This window comes from Herpailurus yagouaroundi, unplaced genomic scaffold (genome assembly GCF_014898765.1).
Source record: "Herpailurus yagouaroundi ecotype Mexico unplaced genomic scaffold, PumYag 77, whole genome shotgun sequence".
Classification (NCBI taxonomy): domain Eukaryota; kingdom Metazoa; phylum Chordata; class Mammalia; order Carnivora; family Felidae; genus Herpailurus; species Herpailurus yagouaroundi.
Genome location: NW_024412388.1, coordinates 15,199,157 through 15,216,761, shown reverse-complemented (window position 1 = coordinate 15,216,761; position 17,605 = coordinate 15,199,157). Strand labels below are relative to the sequence as shown.

General features: G+C 57.5%; 1 protein-coding gene across 4 annotated transcripts; it reads left to right on the top strand.

The window, feature by feature from the left end:
* The first annotated feature begins 4,095 nt into the window (after window positions 1–4,095).
* On the top strand, window positions 4,096–16,809 carry SH2D5 (SH2 domain containing 5). 4 transcript variants are annotated; one of them, XM_040463536.1, is made up of 10 exons: window positions 4,096–4,149; window positions 8,272–8,532; window positions 8,882–8,962; window positions 9,450–9,524; window positions 10,492–10,638; window positions 11,906–12,154; window positions 12,322–12,496; window positions 12,860–12,968; window positions 13,711–13,870; window positions 14,539–16,809. In XM_040463536.1, the coding sequence occupies exons 2-10, from the start codon at window positions 8,446–8,448 to the stop codon at window positions 14,740–14,742; spliced, it is 1,287 nt and encodes a 428-aa protein (XP_040319470.1). In that variant the 5' UTR covers window positions 4,096–4,149; window positions 8,272–8,445; the 3' UTR covers window positions 14,743–16,809. The 4 variants fall into 4 exon arrangements, with proteins under 4 accessions (XP_040319470.1, XP_040319455.1, XP_040319476.1 ...); XM_040463521.1 differs by having other exon boundaries at window positions 8,879–8,962; XM_040463530.1 differs by lacking the exon at window positions 4,096–4,149 and adding an exon at window positions 4,276–4,673 and having other exon boundaries at window positions 8,879–8,962.
* The last annotated feature ends 796 nt before the right edge of the window (window positions 16,810–17,605 follow it).

The window sequence follows — 17,605 nt, the reverse complement described above, 5'->3', positions numbered from 1 at the left end:
ATGCAACCTCAGACAAGTCGCTTAACCTTCTGGTTCCCACCTAGAAAACCAGGTGACATGTCCCTGATCCTATAACCTCCACGCTTCGCCAAACCAGAAGACGTGGGAAGAGGAGTCTGGCCATGGAGGGTCGTGGTCCACTTTCTGAATTTAATCACCGTACGAAGTGCGCTTGGGCTGCTCTAACAAAGTAGCACAGACCAGACCAGGTTGCTTAGACAGCAGTTTGTCTCCCAGTTCTGTAGTCTAGAAAGAAGTCCAAGATCGAGGTGTCAACAGGGTTGGTTCTTTCTGAGAGCCAAGGGAAGATCTGTTCCAGTCCTCTCTCTCCTTGGCTTATGGATGGCTGTCTGATGTCTTCACCTTGTCCTTGCTCTGTGTCTGTCTAAATTTCCTCTTCTTTTTTTATGTAAAGTTTCTTTATTTTGAGACAGAAAGAACGCTTAAAAAGGGAGGGGGAAGGGGCACCTGGGTGGCTCAGTTGGTCGAGCATCCAACTTCAGCTCAGGTCAAGATCTCGCAGTTCATGGGTTCAAGCCCCGCACCAGGCTCTGTGCTGACAGGTCACACCCTGGAGCCTGTTTTGGACTGTGTCTCCCCCTCTCTCTCTGCCCCTCCCCCCTCTCAAAAATACATTTAAAAGGTGAGGTGGGGGGAGAGGCAGAGAGAGAGGGAGAGAGAGAATCCCAAGCAGGCTCTGCATTGACAGTGCAGAGGCTCAAACTCATGAACAATGAGCTCATGACCTGAGCTGATATCAAGAGTTGGACGTTTAACTGACTGAGCCACCAGACACCCCTAAATTTCCTCTTCTTAAAAGGACCCTGCTGATACGGGATGAGTGCTCACCCTAATGACCTCATTTTAATTTACCTCTTTACGGACCCTCTCAGGCACAGTCACATTCTGAGGCACTAGGGGCTAGGGCTTCAATAACGGGAGGTTAAGGGAGGAGAAACAGTTCAGCCCCATAACACATCTTTGTGTCTGGTTTTCGTTTGTGTTCTAGGCCAGTCACTTTGGGAGGGTGCAATCTTGGGGGTAGGTTGCAGGGACAGCCGTTAGGACATACCTTAGAGAATGCAATAATGGTGCTCAAGGTTGAAAGTAACCGTCAATGCGGGAAGGTGTTAACTGAGGAAACGGATGGGAGCTTGCGCCGTGAAAACCAGATGTGGAGGGGGAGGTGTTCTGAGGGCTGCTGCGAGCCCACCGGCTTGGCGATCAGACTTGAAATGATGTGATGTTACTTCCCCGCTCACCTTCATCAGCCGGCAACCCCAGTACCAGATTCTGAAAGTTTAGAGAAAAAAGGGAAGATTGTGATAGCAAGCTCACAGCTGTAGTTTAGTAATTATCATTGACTCATCAGGAAATAACCATGTGTGCCCTAACATGTTCAGGGATCATAAACTCAGCACCCTAGCTTGCCTCTTTTTTTTTTTTTTTTTTTTTTTTTTTTTGTCATTTCTTCCTCTGCTTCATAGAAATAGCTCCTTTCGGCTTCCTGCAGAAGTGAGTCACTATCCCAATGGCTGAAGTTCTACCCTGTTGGCTCCCGGGAGCTGTGTTGTGATCGGTGCAGGACAAGATACCTGGGGCGGATGATGATGCGGTGATGACCGTTGTATGCTGTCGTCCTGCACGGAACTAGGTTAGCCTGCCCAGGAGATGGCTGACACCCAGCGAAATTTGTTTCCTTTGATGCAAACCGCAGCTTTTACATCTCACGGACCTTTAGTAAGGCGGCATGCATAGCAGAAGCTCAGAGTTTCTGTGCTTTTAGTGGAATTAGATCAACTGAACTTGGTAACGTGGGGGAATAGCTCGGATGAGCAGTTACATTACTTTGATACATAAATAGAAATGAAGGAATGAACTTCAAATGGACAAAGGCATTTGGTTTTGAAACATTGTATTCCTGGGGCGCTTGGGTAGCTCAGTGAGTTAAGCATCCGACTTCTGCTCAGGTCATGATCTTGTGGCTCACGGTGGGTGAGTTTGAGCCCCACCTCGGGCTCTGTGCTGACAGCTCAGAGCCTGGAGCCTGCTTGGGATTCTGTGTCTCCCTCTCTCTCTCTCTCTCTGCCCCTCTCCGGTTCACACACACACACACTCTCTCTCTCTCAAAAATAAAACATTAAAAAAATATATATATTAAAAAAGAAAGAAAGAAACGTTGTATTCTTGAGGGTGAAGACCAATAAAAAAGGGATCTTCGGTGGTCAGGAGCCAATGTCACATACATATTTCACACATTATCTTTCCAGATTGTGGTGTTTTGTTGTAAATCTCAGCATCTCTGGGACCTAGCACAGTGCCGGCCACTGAGACCTTGACCCTCTGTCCCCTTATCCCGATAAAGGTTTAGAAAGCAGAATTCTCTTTCTGATTTACTTTTTTCACCATCTGAATTTAATTCCTTGGTCTTTTTTCATTTTGACCTGAAACAAATTCCTGTCACTGTTTTAAAAAAGCGTATGCCTCAGAAGTAATTGTGTGCATCAGAAACTTGTGAGAGCCAGTAGTTAAGGCAACTGTGGCTTGTGTTGTTTTCTCTGAAGAGTCCAAGTAGGACTGCGAATCCAGTAATTGATTGGTAAGTCCTCTATTTAAAATTTACATGCCTTTTTTTTATTATTATTATTTAAGAAAGCTAGTAAGAATTAACCCTTTAGCTTTTGTCTAACACCAGCTGGTATTAATTATTGAGCATTTCACTTACTGTGGGTCAGGTACTGTGCCAAGCACTTTGCCCAGGAAACTCACTGGAATCCTCACGTCACTATGCGTCAGGGGTGAGTAACGCTTGCAGATGAGGCACTCAGGATGACAGGGATTAAGGTGTTTGCCCAAGGTCCCACATCTGGTAAGACAACGTGCCCAAAGTTGGGGCCAAGCCTCTAACCAATACGCCCCAAAGCCGCCTCTGGAAGGGCACGCGGATGTTCTGGGGAGACCAAGGGAATGCCCAGAACAGAGGTGGGGCTCAAACCAGCCTCCTCCTGGAACTCACCTGAGGCTCTCAGCCCCAGACCTTGTTTCTCTGCCTCCTCCGCCTCTGTCCCTTCCTGGGGTGCAGCCTCTGCTCTCCCACTGGACCTGAGCCCCGGTGCCCTTTTTTCTGAAGAGTAAGCACATAGGCAATGTCTGGTGTCTCCTCTCTGCCGTGAAACTCACGTCTCACTTACACCGAAGGCCGGGTTGAATTGGGTTTGCAATTTATTTTTTGGCACCTACAAGGTGCCTGGCCTGATGGGAACGAAAGTGCTTTCCAGTTCAGAGCTCTAGCTGACACTCTGGCTGCATTTGCTCACCCGAAGGACAGGGTCACGGCCCACGTACAGTGACCAAGGTTCACGCTGAACTGGGCCGACTCAACTGATCCTTCTAGGAAACCGGCCCGGCGGGAAAAGGATGAGGAAGAGGATACGCGATACCCCCTACCATCGGAGGGCGAGGGAGGAAGGGTGCGGCTAGCTGGGTTGCCTGGGCGGCGGAGACCGGGTCCTCGGCGCGTTCACTCACTCACCGAGACAGCAACCACTGAACGGAACAGGCTCTGTCCTGCGCACTGGGGATGGAAGCCCCTTCTCATCAGTGCCGCTTGCACTCTAGTAAGAGGAGTGGGGTGACCAGCAAGAGTTGCGACGGCTCTCCAGGGGTTAGGGGAGTCCCTGGTGGTCTGGGAAGGCTTCCCGGAGGAGGAGCTGCTGGAGCCGCCGCTTGAAGAAGGAGGAGCTAGCTAGGGGGCAGAAAGGGGAGGTCTCTTCAAAGAGGGGACCGCCGGCGAGGCCCTGGGCACTGAGGGTCCCCAGCCGGAGTAGCGACGCCCTCGGTGGGCAGAGATGACCCCTCAGGCCCTTTAAGGCGGAGCGCCGAGGCGCCGGGGCGAGAGCTGGCGGGGGCGGTGCCAGGGCCCCTCGCGGCCGCTGATTGGGCGGCGCGCTCGACCGGAGCCGCTCGGCGGGCGCCGATTGGTGAGTTAGCGCCGGGCGCCGCCGCCAGGTGATTCGGGTGCTGGTTCCCGCGGCCACGTGGGGGGCGCGCGGGCGGGGGGCGCCGCGGGGCGGGAGGCGGAGACGCGCAGGACGCGCGGGGGGTGCGGCGCGGAGCAGCGGCGACCGGGCTCGAGACGCGGAGGCTGCGGTGAGTGAGCGCAGGGGGGCCGGGCAGGGGCAGGGGCAGGGGCTGGGGCTGGGGGCGTCGGCGGGAGCGGGCTTCGGTCCCCGGCCGCAGAGGTGGGGAGGAGGTCTCGGCTGGGGAGGAGCATCCCGGCCGCTGCCCCGCATCACCGCCACCTCCGCCGTCACCGTCCGTCACCTCTGCCGTCACCCCCGCCGTTCCTCCGCCGGCGTCCTGCCTCGCTCGCCCCTCGGTCGGTCCGGGGAGTTTCTCTGCCCCGGGCCGGGTACCGTCAGCCCAAAGCCCTGGCCGCAGTCCCCAGGAATGACAATAAGAGCGGGAAGAATGACCCGCGCTGGGCAGCGCTCTGTGCCTCCCGGGCGCTGGCCCCCTGCGTGCCTTCGGCCCCACTTAATCCTGAAAACAGCACTTTGCTCTCAATGTCGTCTGCTTGCAGCGGCCGTCCCCAACCACCCTGTATGAAATAGCACCCCCCGAACACTCACACCACGTATCCTCCCCACCTTAACTGTTTTTCTCCAGATCACGTAAGTCCTCTGAAATGTTGCTATCTAGTACCCTCCCCCCCCCGCCCCCCCCCAGGACAGGGACTGTTTTGTTCCTGGCAGGTAGTTGGCGCTTGAAATATTTTCAGGAGGAACAAACAACCCAGGAGACAGCTGCTATTATTATCCCCACTTTGCAGTTGAGGAAATGGAGGCTGGGAGGTTAAGTGGCTTGCCCAAGGTCATACCAGCCTCCTGGACCTCACAATCTGTGATGTTGATCTTGACCTCTGGCTGCTTGGTCCAGTCCCCTCCCGCCCGGAGGCCAAGGGTAGGTGAGGGTGGCACAAGGAGTGTGCTGGGGCGTGCAGCCGAGAGCCAAAGATAGTGGAGGTGAGGCAGGTGACCGGAGGGGCTCTGGCAGCCCCAGACCATCTGGGCAGAGAGGCAGTCAGACAGAGAACGCAGCTGCTTTGCTGATTAAGATCAGCCCCTAGCGCCTGAGGTGCTCCGGGCAGCCGGATAGACTGGGACTCACCAAACTCGAATGTGACACCTTGCTTACTGGGGAGGGGAGTCTGAGGACACTGCCGTGGCCTAGGGGAAGAGCCCTCAGAGACCCAGACTTGCTTCCCAACCCTCCCCCCCTTATGCTGTGTGACCTCTGGCAAGTGGCTTCACCCCTCTGAACTACCCTTTGCTAAGCCCAGACTCCAGGCTGAGGGGTCTCCCAGATGCTGTAAAGGTGGGCCCCGCCATGACTCAACTGAGCTGTGATGCGGTGCAGTAGAGGGCTTCTGTCCTTGCCCCTCGACACAGATCAACCCATCCAGTGTCCTGTCTCTAAGCAGGGCCACCTGGAAAACCTCAGAGGAGCAAGAGAAGAGCCCCAGCCTCATTCCAAAGGTGTCCCCCTAGAAAGGTGCTGACCCAGCCAGTCTCCTGTGTAAAACCTTGGAAAAACAGTTGTGTTCCAAAGCGATGAGCGGGTGTTTGTGCCCAGAATGAGTAAGCAGGTCTGTTTCCCGGGGTTGGGGTGAGCCTGGTACCCTCACTGGTCCCTTGGGCAGCCCCCAACTCCAGGCTTGGGGCTGAAATGCACTGAGAGGGAGGTTTGGGAGGGAGGGAGAGGAAGAGACAAACTTCCAGTTTCCTGGGGAATGGGGGGGGGGCGGGGGAGGATCCAGAGATGGTAGGTGGTGGGGCGCCCCCACCTCCACCATCCGGACAGTGGAGTGTCCCCAAGCAAGTTGCTGCTCTGGATCTGGAGGGAGGAGGCAGCTTGCAGCCCTAGACACCGTTGTCTCGGCATGTGTGAGAGCGAATGTGAGCGTGCCTGCGGACCCATGTGGCTCTTTGCTGTCTTACACCAAAGACTGAGGGGCTGTGTCAGCACAGGAAGGGTGGGAAATGTGCTCCTTATCTCTCCCTGCTCCCGTCCCTCCTCTATCTCTTATTTTGTCCTCTCATCTCCATTCGCACTTCCATTGGCTGCCCTTTATCTCCTCTTGTCTCCCTTTTGCCCCATTTGGTTTTTGGCCTTTGCCTCCTCTGTTTCCCACTGCCTGCGGGTCCAGGGCATCCCAGCCCACGATGTGATAATGAGGGCAAAAGGCGAGGTCACCGGAAGCCCCAGCTTTATACCTGGCATGGCGGCCACATAGCTTTTGTGCCAGTTACACATCTAATTTTGTTGTATTTAAACATCAAATGGAGGATAGGTGATGGACATGATGTGAAGAACGGTCAGGATCACAAAGTGGGTGTGAGACCAGAAAAGCAGGAGGGGAGAGAGTACAGGAGGGAGGAACCAGGAAGGCATCAAGGGGAGCACGCAGCCTTTATTTCTGGCTCTTCTGGTGCTGGCGACTCACTGAAAGTAAAGTAGTAGGTTGCTCGCAGAATGTACTGGAAGGCTGCTGCTGCCCCCACCCTCGCTGAGCCTGGGGCTGAAGGTCTGGGCAGGCAGAGGTAGGGGCGGTTCCTGGGCTCTTGGCCTTGGGAGTGTCAGTTTCTAAGCACCTGCCTGAAGGTGGGTGGAGCCTAAGTGGGACACGCCCGTTTCCGGCCAGGGCGGGGCCCTGATGCCACCTGCTTTCTCCTGGAGGAATCTTTGCTCCCAGGCAGGCCTCTCCTTCTGACTTGCTCTCCTAGACTGGGAGGTCTTCTAGTCCTTCAGTGTAAGGAGGGTGCCGGAAGTGGTCAGACCTCTCTGTCCTCCCAAGCTCCCTCCCGAACAGCAGACTTTGGGGTCCCCCATCCTCCCTGTACCTGTTCAGTGTCGCTCCCCGCCCAGATGGCATCATGCTGGGTGCCTGCTCCTCCATTCAGGTCTTGCCTCCTCACATTATCCCAGGTTTGGGGATGAGGAAATGGAGCCTCAGAGAGGTGGGGCAGCTTGCCCAGACTCACAGAGCATCTGGACACAGGTCTCTCTGATCCTAAGTGCAGCGATTAGAAGTAGTGTGGGGAGACAGAGCCAGGCAGGATGGGGGAGGGAGGTGGGAGGGTCTGGGTTGGCCCCAGCAAAAACTAAGGGAGAGAGTCATTGGGGACCCAGGCAGAGGCAGTCAGCCATTCTTTCTCGAGAAGCCTTGACTCCTCATTCACTGTGTACCAGCAATGGTCCTGAGCTCTCCGGGGAGTGAGCACTCTCCTGGTCCTTGAGGACAGTCTAAGTAAGGGAGGTTTCCTTCTCTCCACTGGTGGCTCTGGGAGAGGGGCCCCAGGAAAGACCAAAACCTGGGCTGCATTGGGGGACAGGGCCCCCTGGGGGCTTCAGGCAGCGGCTGGCGTCTGGCTGGCCGAATGGGCCAGGGCCTGTGGAGCACATCCCCGCCTCTGCAGCTCATGGGTCATCCAGCTCATGGGTCACTCCCATAGATCACAGAGCTCCTGCCTTGCAACTTGCTATAGCTCCCCACTGCCCGCGGGGCACAGCCTACATTCCTGTGGTGTGACATTCAAGGCCGATGCCCACCTGGCTCTGGCCCACTCTTCTGGTAAGGTCTGCCCATCCTGTGACTCTGCAGACTGTTCTGGCAGCTGTCATACCCCTCCTCTCAGGTGGTGTCTTCCCAGTGTGCCCCACCTGCTCCTGACACTTTGTACAGGCTGGTTACAGGACCCTGGACAGGGCAGGCCCGGCCCAGCGCACAGAGATGTCTGTGTTTGACCCAGGGTGTGGCCTGCCACACCCCTACCTTTGGCTCTTTTCCCAAAGCTCACTCCTCAGTGAGGCCAACCCCTCACTTGCATATCATAGCCTCCTCTCTGCTTTATCATGGTCTAGCGTATGGCATATCTTTTTTTTTCTTAACTCTTCTAAAGTTTATTAGAGCGTGGGCACATGCATGAGTGGGTGAGGGGCAGAGAGAGAGGGACAGAGAGAGAGAATCCCACGCAGGCTCCATGAGGTCAGTGCGGAGTTCGACTTGGGGCTTGAACCCACAAACTGTGAGATTATGACCTGGGCCGAAACCAAGAGTCAGACGGGCGAGCCACCGAGCCACCCAGGCACCCCTAGCAAATTCCTTCTCCTATGGATTAGTTCGCTCTCTTTCACACGAGAATGTGGGCTCCCCGAGGCAGGAGGGAGTCGGTCATTTTGTTCTGGGCTGTGTGTTCCCTGTGTCCCCAGTGCCCTGGATGCTGCCTGGCACACGGCAAGTGCTCCGGAAGGATTTGTGAGGTGCAGGAGATCCCTGGCCTCTGAGGGGAGCAGCGTGGCTCCGGTACGTGGGAACCGTCCCTTCTCCCCTGCCCTCTGCTGCCTCCTCCCCTGTGGAGCTCGAAGCTGGGCACCCTGGGGGCCATGCAGAAGGCCGGGGCAGGGGGCCGGAGAGCCTCTGACTGCGGCCCAGCCCCTCACCGGCCCAGGTGCATCACCAAGTTCGCCCAGGTGGGTGGGGCCGCCCCCATGGGGTGCGCTCTGGTGCGTGGTGACTGAGTGGCGGGTCATGGGGAGTGGGGAGGAACCATTTCTGTGTCTTCCCTCCCTGACCCGGGCTCCAGAATGTGTGTGTGCACAGGTGAGGAGACGGGGCCTCAGAGGGGCAAAGCCGCTCGGGCAAAGCCACCTGCTGGGAAGTGGGAGAGCCTACTAGGCCGGAGCACAGTGCTCTGTCACTGTCCACAGCTTACCCCACAGAGCAGAGCGTGTGTTGGTAGGAGGGAGGGATTTGGAGGAGGGGATCAGGAGCCATGGAACTGCCTTGCCTCCCTCCCGCCCTCACCACACCCCCAAGCAGTATGTGGGTTCCTTCCCTGTGGACGACCTGGACCCCCAGGAGAGCGTGTGGCTGGTTCAACAACAGCTGTGGGCACTGAAGGTAGGGAGCTGGGGAGGGCACATCCCGGGCAGGGAATCACAGCCTTGGAATGTCAGGCTGGAATGGCCCCGAGACCATCTGATCCAACCCCCCAATCACAGATGGAGCAAATGAGGCCCTGGGAGGGGTGACACCAAAGTCATTCTGAGAAGCGGGCCCAGCGAGGGCCATCCCCAGGCTCCTATAGCCGTGTCCCTTATGCCCGGGGACCCCTTCCCTTGGGCAGTCGTGACCTGTGTCCCATGGGTGGAAGCCATAGATGGGACATGTGGGGGATGGTCATAACACGGCCAGCTATGGCCCTCCTGGGGGTGGTCTGCCAGGAGCCATCCACGCTTCCCCAGCTCTTGAGGCATCCACCGCTCAGTCCCTTGGCAGCTGGGGAGGGGTTGGCTGACCAGCCTGTGGTGACTGATGCTGAGGCTGGGCGGGACAGGGCAGGGCCTGGGAGGTAATACCTGCGCCCATCCAACTCTCTCCTGCCTAGGATTGTCCCAGACGCCGGGCTGTCATCCTGAAATTCAGCCTTCAGGGCCTCAAGATCTACAGCGGGGAGGGTGAGGTAGGAGCCCGTGTGGGTGCAGGTGAGGACTGGTCGGGACAAGTGTCCTACTCAGAATACACCTGGCCCTGCGCCACCCCTGGAGCCTCCCCACCACCCCAGTCTGCTCTGGGCCTTTGAACATTCTCTCTCTGAGGGCCCTGCCCTCTGGCAAGCTCTCCAGAATGTCCGGGGATTAACTCCTGGCCTGAGCGTCAGGACGGTCAGCCCCAGCTTTTTGCAGGTCCCCGGGCCTCTGTGTAAGCCTGTCCAGAGTTGGCCAGTGGGCTGTGGCCAGACTCAGACTGGAGGCCAGTTGGGAGCCCCTGCTCGGTCGCTGACCCTCCTCCCGGTGCAAGGCCAGTGTGTGTTGAACGCTCACCTCGTGCCAGACTGTGTAGCCCACAACCCCGGGCCACTCTCCTAAGACTGTGGTGCAGATCGTGTCCCAGACGTGTGCATCACAGGGGCCCTGGGGTCAGGTCCTGTGCCATGTGCGTGAGGTCTCACTCATCCCCACCCACAACCCCATCAGAGGGAGGTACTGTCTCCCCTTAACAATTGTCACAAGGGCTCAGAGGGCTGTGCTTACCTGCCCATGGCACACAGAGTGGGGCAGAGCCAGGATTCAAACCTTGGTCACCTGACTCCAGAGACCAGGGGTGCGACCCCAGGGCCTGCTGCCACTGCCTTTCTCCGTGACCCTGCAGACCGTGAATACTTCGGCCCTCAGTTCCACAGCATGGGGGTGACGATCCCAACCAGCAGGTTGGCAGTGGGGAGTAAGGGGCCAAGCCCAGTGGCCATGTGAAGGACGAGGGTTCCCCTTTGAAGCAGGGTTTGGGCAGGCCTGGGAGGAGAGAAGAGCTCCTCCCCCGGGAGCTGGTGGACCCTAAGCTGGAGAGCAGGCCCGGGAGGCCAGCCGGCGGGTGTGTGGGGCCCACGGGCGGTGGGACTGATGGAGGCTGTCCCGCCCCCTCCTTCGCAGGTGCTCCTGATGGCTCATGCTCTGAGGCGCGTGCTCTACTCTACCTGGTGCCCAGCTGACTGCCAGTTTGCCTTCGTGGCCCGAAACCCCCAGAGCCCAGCCAGCAAGCTCTTCTGCCACCTCTTTGTAGGCAACCAGCCCGGAGAGGTATCTGGGGCCTGGGGCAGGCGAACCATCACTGAGGGTGGTGTTGGGGGGTGTGCTGTGCGTCAGCAGGGTCTCCAGGGGACCGAGGCCTCTGAGGGCTTAGTCAAGCTGGCCCGAGCCCCCTCCAGGCAGGCACTCCTTGTCACACCTGCTCCTTCTGTGGCTCTGCCCCACCGGGGACGCCACAAAAGCAAGTTAGCGGCCTCAGCATTCCCGGGGCCTGGAAGTGGGTGTCAGGACATGTGCTTAGAAATGGGATGGTCACACTGCCAGGCCTTTGCTCATGCTGTTCTCTCTGCCTGGAATTCCCTTCCCCTTCTGGCAAATTCCAACTTGCCCTTCAAGGCCAGTCCCTGTATCTTTGAAGCCCACCTGGAGTCCTCTAGACCACTCTTCCCTTCTGAGGTCTTGTGACGTGAGCCACACTGTAGCATTGGTCTGTCCCTGATGACAGACAAGGGAATTCTGTGAGAGCAGAAACTGGGTCCAGGTCAGGAACCGCTCTAGTGCTTGGCCCCTCGGAGCCAGAGGGTGAGCGGACAGATCCTGGAAGTCAAAGCTAGTGTGACGGCCGTGAACCACAGAGCCTTGACAGCCAAGTGTTTGGCAAGCGGAGGTTGGCTTGGCTCCATCCAGCAATGATTTGCCGTCCCCCCTGTGTCTCCAGCTCTGTGCTGGCTGCTGGAATGACAGGTGGCTGAGACACTGCCCTTGATCTTCCGGAGCTCACGGTTCCAATATGTTGGAGCTAGATAATGTGTGTGGTGGGTAGAATGTACTGGCCCCAGAGCGGTGGGCCCATGCTGGGGGCTTTCTGTGCTCCATTTCACTAAAGGAGCACAGGGAAGTGGAGATAAGGAAACTGAGGCACGGAAGTGCCATGCTCTGCCTAGAGTCACAGAGCAGCACCTACATGACAGAGCCAGGATTGGATCCCAGGTTGTGTGACTGGAGGGCCTGGGCTCTTAGCCACTGCTCTAAGAGGGTACTGACACAGGGTGTACCTAGGGGATAGGAGTGCATTTAGCCTGTGTATTCCCAGCTCCAGGCATGATGTCTGGAACAAAACAGATGCCCAGTATTTGTTAAATGAATAAAGGAGGGTGGTAGGGGGGACTGCATGGTGGTGAAGTTTTGGGGGAGAAGTAGGAGTTTTCCCAGGAAGAATGCGGAAGAGGATCCCGAGTCAAGGGGCTACCTGCACTGATGCCTAAGGGGTTCCCCAGGAAACCTGCCCCAATTGAGTCAACCCCTTCCCCCTCCCTAGGTCCAGATCCTGCACCTGCTGCTCTACCGTTCCTTCCAGCTTGCTTACCTCTTGCAGCACCCTGAGGAGCGGGCACAGCCTGAGCCCTGCCTGGCGTCTGCAGGAGACATGCCCCTGAAGCCACTGTCCAGCCCGGGGGGCCCCCCTGGCCTTGTACGGGAACCCTTCAGCCGGGATCAGCTTTCACAGAACGTTCATGCATTGGTCTCCTTCCGGCGGCTTCCTGCAGAGGGGCCTGTGGGCAGTGGGGTATGCAGCACCCCAGCCAGGGAGCGGGCAGTGGACAGGGGACCTGGGCGAGGGTTAGGGGGTCATAGGAGGGGAGTGCTGGACTTGAGTGGGAGGGGGCTTTGCCTGACCTGACGTGGCTGGGCCTGAGTCTGCCTGCCCGTTGTGGGCCCCTCTTGGTGCCCTAGAAGGAGCTGCCAGAGTCAGAAGGCCGTGGGGGCACCCGCCATGCCCGCCTGGGGAATCCCTACTGCTCACCCACACTGGTGCGCAAGAAGGCCATTCGCAGCAAGGTGATCCGCTCCGGGGCTTACCGAGGCTGCACCTACGAGACTCAGCTGCAGCTGTCAGCTCGGGAGGCCTGTGAGTTGCAAAGACCTCGCCTGCCCCAAGGTAGCAGGGGCGCAGGCCTGAGTGCGCCCTTGTGAATCAGAGAGGCTGGGCCTGAGTGGCCCTTTCTGCAAGGCTGGGCCTGTGTGTGGTTATGTGCGTGTCCACGTGAGTTTGCATGTCGGTCTGCATGCTTGGGGGGCTTGCATAGGTGATGGTACAGCTGTGGGTGTGCTTCAGCTGGTGAGTGGGTATGAGTTGGGTGTGCCTTGTGCGGATGTGTCTTTGCTGGGGGAGTCTTGGTGAGGAGACCAGCGTCGGGGTGTGGGGTCTGTTGTGGTGGGGTGAGTGGGCTGGGCTCAGGCCTCTTCCTCTGACCCCGGCTGGTCTCCATAGTCCCTGCTGCGTGGGAAGCGTGGCCCCGGGGGCCTGGTGGTCCCTCGTGCCTGGTGGAGAGTGAGGGCAGTCTGACGGAGAACATCTGGGCCTTTGCTGGCATCTCCAGGTAGGAGGGGCCTGGCCTGGCCGGATGCCCAGCCCCTGGGGTGGGCAGAGGAATGGATTGTGGGCTCCCTCAGGGCCCTGACATGTGCACATTTCTGTACAAGGGCAGAGCCATCCTGACCTTGGTGGCCTCAGGCCAAGGACTTCACCCTACTGGGCCTCAAGTGTGTCAAATGTAAAGTGGGAATAATAAGAGGACCTTCATCACAGGTCTGTGGAGAGGATCAAATGGGATAACTCAGGTCAAGCTGTCAGCACCTGGTCTGTCACAGGGCAGCGGCTTCCTAACCATCAGCTCTTCAAAACTCTCCCGGTTGGGGGGCGCCTGGGTGGCGCAGTCGGTTAAGCGTCCGACTTCAGCCAGGTCACGATCTTGCGGTCCGTGAGTTCGAGCCCAGCGTCAGGCTCTGGGCTGATGGCTCGGAGCCTGGAGCCTGTTTCCGATTCCGTGTCTCCCTCTCTCTCCGTCCCTCCCCCGTTCATGCTCTGTCTCTGTCCCAAAAATAAATAAACGTTGAAAAAAAAAAATTAAAAAACAAAAAAACAAAACTCTCCCGGTTGGGCCTTGAAGCGGTCAGCAGCTAGGGACTCCTCAGAAGCCTCTTAGGATGGGAGTCTAAAAGCTTCCTTCTGTGGAGGGCCCACTACTCTGGGTCAAGCATGGTTTCCAGTTACGCCATTGCCCCGGGGAGCGACCTGAGGCCAGGGCTCCCGTCTTCAGCCTCTCCCTCCTGCCCTCCCAGGCCCAGTGCCCTGGCCCTGCTGCGGAGAGACGTGCTTGGGGCCTTCCTGCTGTGGCCCGAGCCGGGCGCCAGTGGCCAGTGGTGCCTGTCAGTGCGGACACAGTGCGGCGTGGTGCCCCACCACGTCTTCCGGAACCACCTGGGCCGCTACTGCGTGGAGGTGAGTGTGGGGCAGCCTGCTCGGCCCCGCCCCAGCCCTCAGGCCCCACCCTTTCTAGCCGCGAAGCCCCCCTCGCCTCATCACGGTGCCCCATTGGCTCTCTCTGGCCACACCCCTTTTTTAACTCTCCATCTTGACTGCTGGCCCCGCCAGGCCCCGCTTGGCCCCACCTCTCTCTACCGCCCCGCCCTCAGGCCCCTCTCTCCAGAGTGGCCTTTTGGAAGAGACCTCCAGTGTAGAGGCTTGGGCCCGGTCATGTCTCCCATTCCTATAGGGATGCTGGCTTTTAAAAGTGGCTTTCCCACACAACCTAGCCCTTTTTTTTTTTTTTTTTTTTTAGCAGAGCTGGGAACTGATTCAGAGAGGGCAAGGGCTGGTCTAAGCTCACCCAGCCCCTGGGCTTCTAGGTCTGGAGTCTTGACCTGACCACAGGTTTCCAGGGACTGGGTGTATGCCCTTATCACCAGCTGGATGGCTCAGTCCTGTCCAGGCTGGCAAGAAAGAGAGGAGACGGTGTCTGGCTCTGCCGTGAGAGGGACAGTGACCTCTCTGGGCTTGAATTTCCTCCCTTCTGGAGTGGGGCAGGATCCCCTGTGAAGGGGTGGTTGGTGTCCAGAGCGGAGCCATGGGGAGACAGGGAGCTGGAGCTTCGGCCTTTTCCTCCTTAGCACCTGCCTGCCGAGTTCGCCAGCCTGGAGGCCCTGGTGGAGCACCATGCTGGGACAGGGCGAAGCTTCTTCTGCTCCCTCAACATGGGCCGCCTGAATCCTGGCTATGAGGAGCAGGACCGGGGGTCCGAGGGCAGACCCCCCCGGACACTGCGGCCCCTTGGCCATGCCAAGTCCGAGGCAGAGCTGCAGGGCCTGGGCTAGGAGGCTGGGCCCCATGCTCACTGGCCCCGCCTCACCCTGGCTCCTGGGCCTCAGCGGGCCGCCCTGCCCTCTGCCACCCCGCTGGTCACCAGTTCCATCCAGTCACTCTGCCCCTTGGACCAGTCTTCCGTCACTTCACTGCCTGTGGTGGGGGTGGGGAGCCCTGGCACTGGGGATTGCCCATGGCTTCTCGTAGGATGTGACCGCTGAGACTGCAGGAGGGGCAGGTGGAGCTCCAGGCTTCTGTTAACTTGCTAGGTGACTTTGGATGCTTGTCTCTAGGCTTCACCTTACTCCTTGGAGGGGAGCCTTCTGAGGTGGGCAGGAAGGTGTGCTCACCAGGGACATGGCCTCCTAAGGCGGCCAGGCCTTGTGGCCCTGACTGGGAGTCTCCCAAGGGCACCTGACTGAGGTTGCCAGCCATGTAAGGGAGAGGTGTCTGGGGAGGCAGGAGCGAGTCCTCACTGTGGGCAAAGACCTGGGGGCAAGCCACCCTGTCCATGAGAGAAACAGGACTTGAGGAGCTAGTGGGCATGGCGTCTGGGCTGAGCTACACCCAGGCTGACAGAGAGAGCGTGCCTGTTTCTCACGTCATTTGAGATTAAGAGGGTTAAGGGGGCATAGGATGGCAGAATGGACGAAGAGCCTTGCCCCCCAAGCCCAGGCGGACACTTGTGTGCAGAAGGGATGTGAACCAGCAGACAGGGCAAAGAATCTCTGTGTTGCTTAGAAAGGCTGGTTGGTCTCCACTCAAAACCACAGGGTTGTGATTCCTGCCTTCTGTGGAGGGATGCCCCATCTCACCCCTCCCCAACAACCCCAAGAACCACCAAGACACACACACACACACACACACCGCACACGCTGGCTCGTTTCCTTTGTCCATTTGACTGGCAGGGGCCAGCAGTGAGCCGCAGGAGTACTGGGGTGACCGGGGCTCTATTCAACTTATTTTGGGCCATTCTGGGTCTAGCGGCTGCCTGGGAAGCCACCTGGTTTTGGTCCACTTCCCATAACGTGGCGCTGGCTGGCTCTGGTTGTCAGGGGCTACCTCACCAGCCCAAGCCCCCTGGGGCTGGGTCACAGTACAGCCATCCAAAGGTAGAACTGATGTGGACCCTGCTGGGGTGGGGTTGGGGGGGGGGGGCGTTGGCCTCAGCAGGGAGTGGGAGTACAGAGAAATGATTCTGCTCTAAGGCAATAGCCCTGAAGTGACTGACAGATCCAGGTGCCCCCCCGCCCCCCTTTAGAAGCAAGCTTGACGGACAGACATGAATACCAAATTATTTAGGGAGCAAGTTTACTTCGTATGAACTTCTCTATTCCTGAGGCAGAGGCTTAGTCACGAATGTGGGGGCTGCCCTCCCCCATCTGGGAGTGGGATGTGACTGTTCAGTGCCTTGAAAATGACAGATTTCTGACTCCTGGAAGGGAGAGGGCGGCCCTGACGGAAGAGAAAAAAGGGAGGACCCTCGGAAAGTCAGGCCTGGTGTTCCCAGCTTACAATCTCCTGCCCAGGAAGTGGTCTTGTCAAAAGGGATAAAAGGGATGGGAGGAAGCTGTCCTTTGGGGGTTCTTTTCACTGGCACCACAGCACTGATTTTATACTGAATGTGAGTGGGACTCATTATACAGCCATTTCCACCAGGGACTGCCACCAGAACCCACGGTCCCCTGGTCTCTAGTGGGAGGCGTGGTCTCACATTTCACTGGCAAGAAAAAGGGTTTGCTGATAGGGTGTTCAGGCTTGCAGCACCAGAGGCACATGTTTAAGAAGACCTGGTGACTGGCCCAGGCTTAGGACCAAGCTTAGCTCTACAAGAGATGGGGTTTGTTGCACAAATCATCCATGTGGACAAGGTATCAGGAATGTTCTCAAAGCACTTGAACATTCCTTTGCACAGCATTCATCACGTGGTATAAACAGCAAGTTTCTTGACCCCTGTGCGCAGATGCTTCGTGTCTTAAATCCTAAGTCAGCTTTCTCTTTGTTCCAACCAGCACCACCTGGGTAGCCAGCTCTCCTTACTGTGTGGACTTGAAACAAATAAAATGCATTTCTTCGGATTGTCTAGTACAGACTTTTCCTTTGAAAGGCAAGGTCTCTGTCCAGTCTGCCTGTCTTGGTTTGCCAACCATACCTTCAGCTGGTGCTGAATGGTGAACCGGACAGAGATCTCGTCCTTCCCAGCAGCGGTGGGGTGGGGCGGGGGGAGTCGCTCAGGGTATCCTGAAAGGATAGGGTAGGTAGCTTTATTCAAATCATGTCTCCAGTTAAAACCTTCAGTGGGCATATCCCACGGAAAAATGACAGCCCGTTATTCTGGCCGGAGGGACTTGGACAGAGCCAGCGGATATGGTCCTGGCACCCTCTCCAGACAAAAGATTTTGTCTCTCAAAAATGGTTTTGTTTTGTGTGTTTTTAAAAATATTTTTTTATGCTTATTTTTGAGAGAGTGCGAGTGGGTTAGGGGCAGAGAGAGAGGGAGACACAGAATGCGGAGCAGGCTCCAGGCTCTGAGCTGTCAGCACAGAGTCTGACGCGGGGCTCGAATTCCCCAACCCTGAGATCATGACCAGAGCCGAAGTCCAGTGCTCAACGGACTGAGACACCCAGGCGCCCCTTTTTTTGTGTTTTTAAGCTGGGTCTTAGAAAAAACTAGGGCAGCATTAGAAGGAAGCTTTGCTCTGTCGGAGGCCGTAACAGGCTTTGGGTGGCCCTCTCCTGAGTCAGTAGAGGGATGTGGATAGAAGGCCGCAAGGTCCTTGTCCCCTTTCTCGGTAGGTCTCTAGCCTCCGCATAAGGCCCCGCCTCCTGTATCTCTCTCGAGGCGGAGTCAAGCCTGGCCTCCTTGCCCTAGCT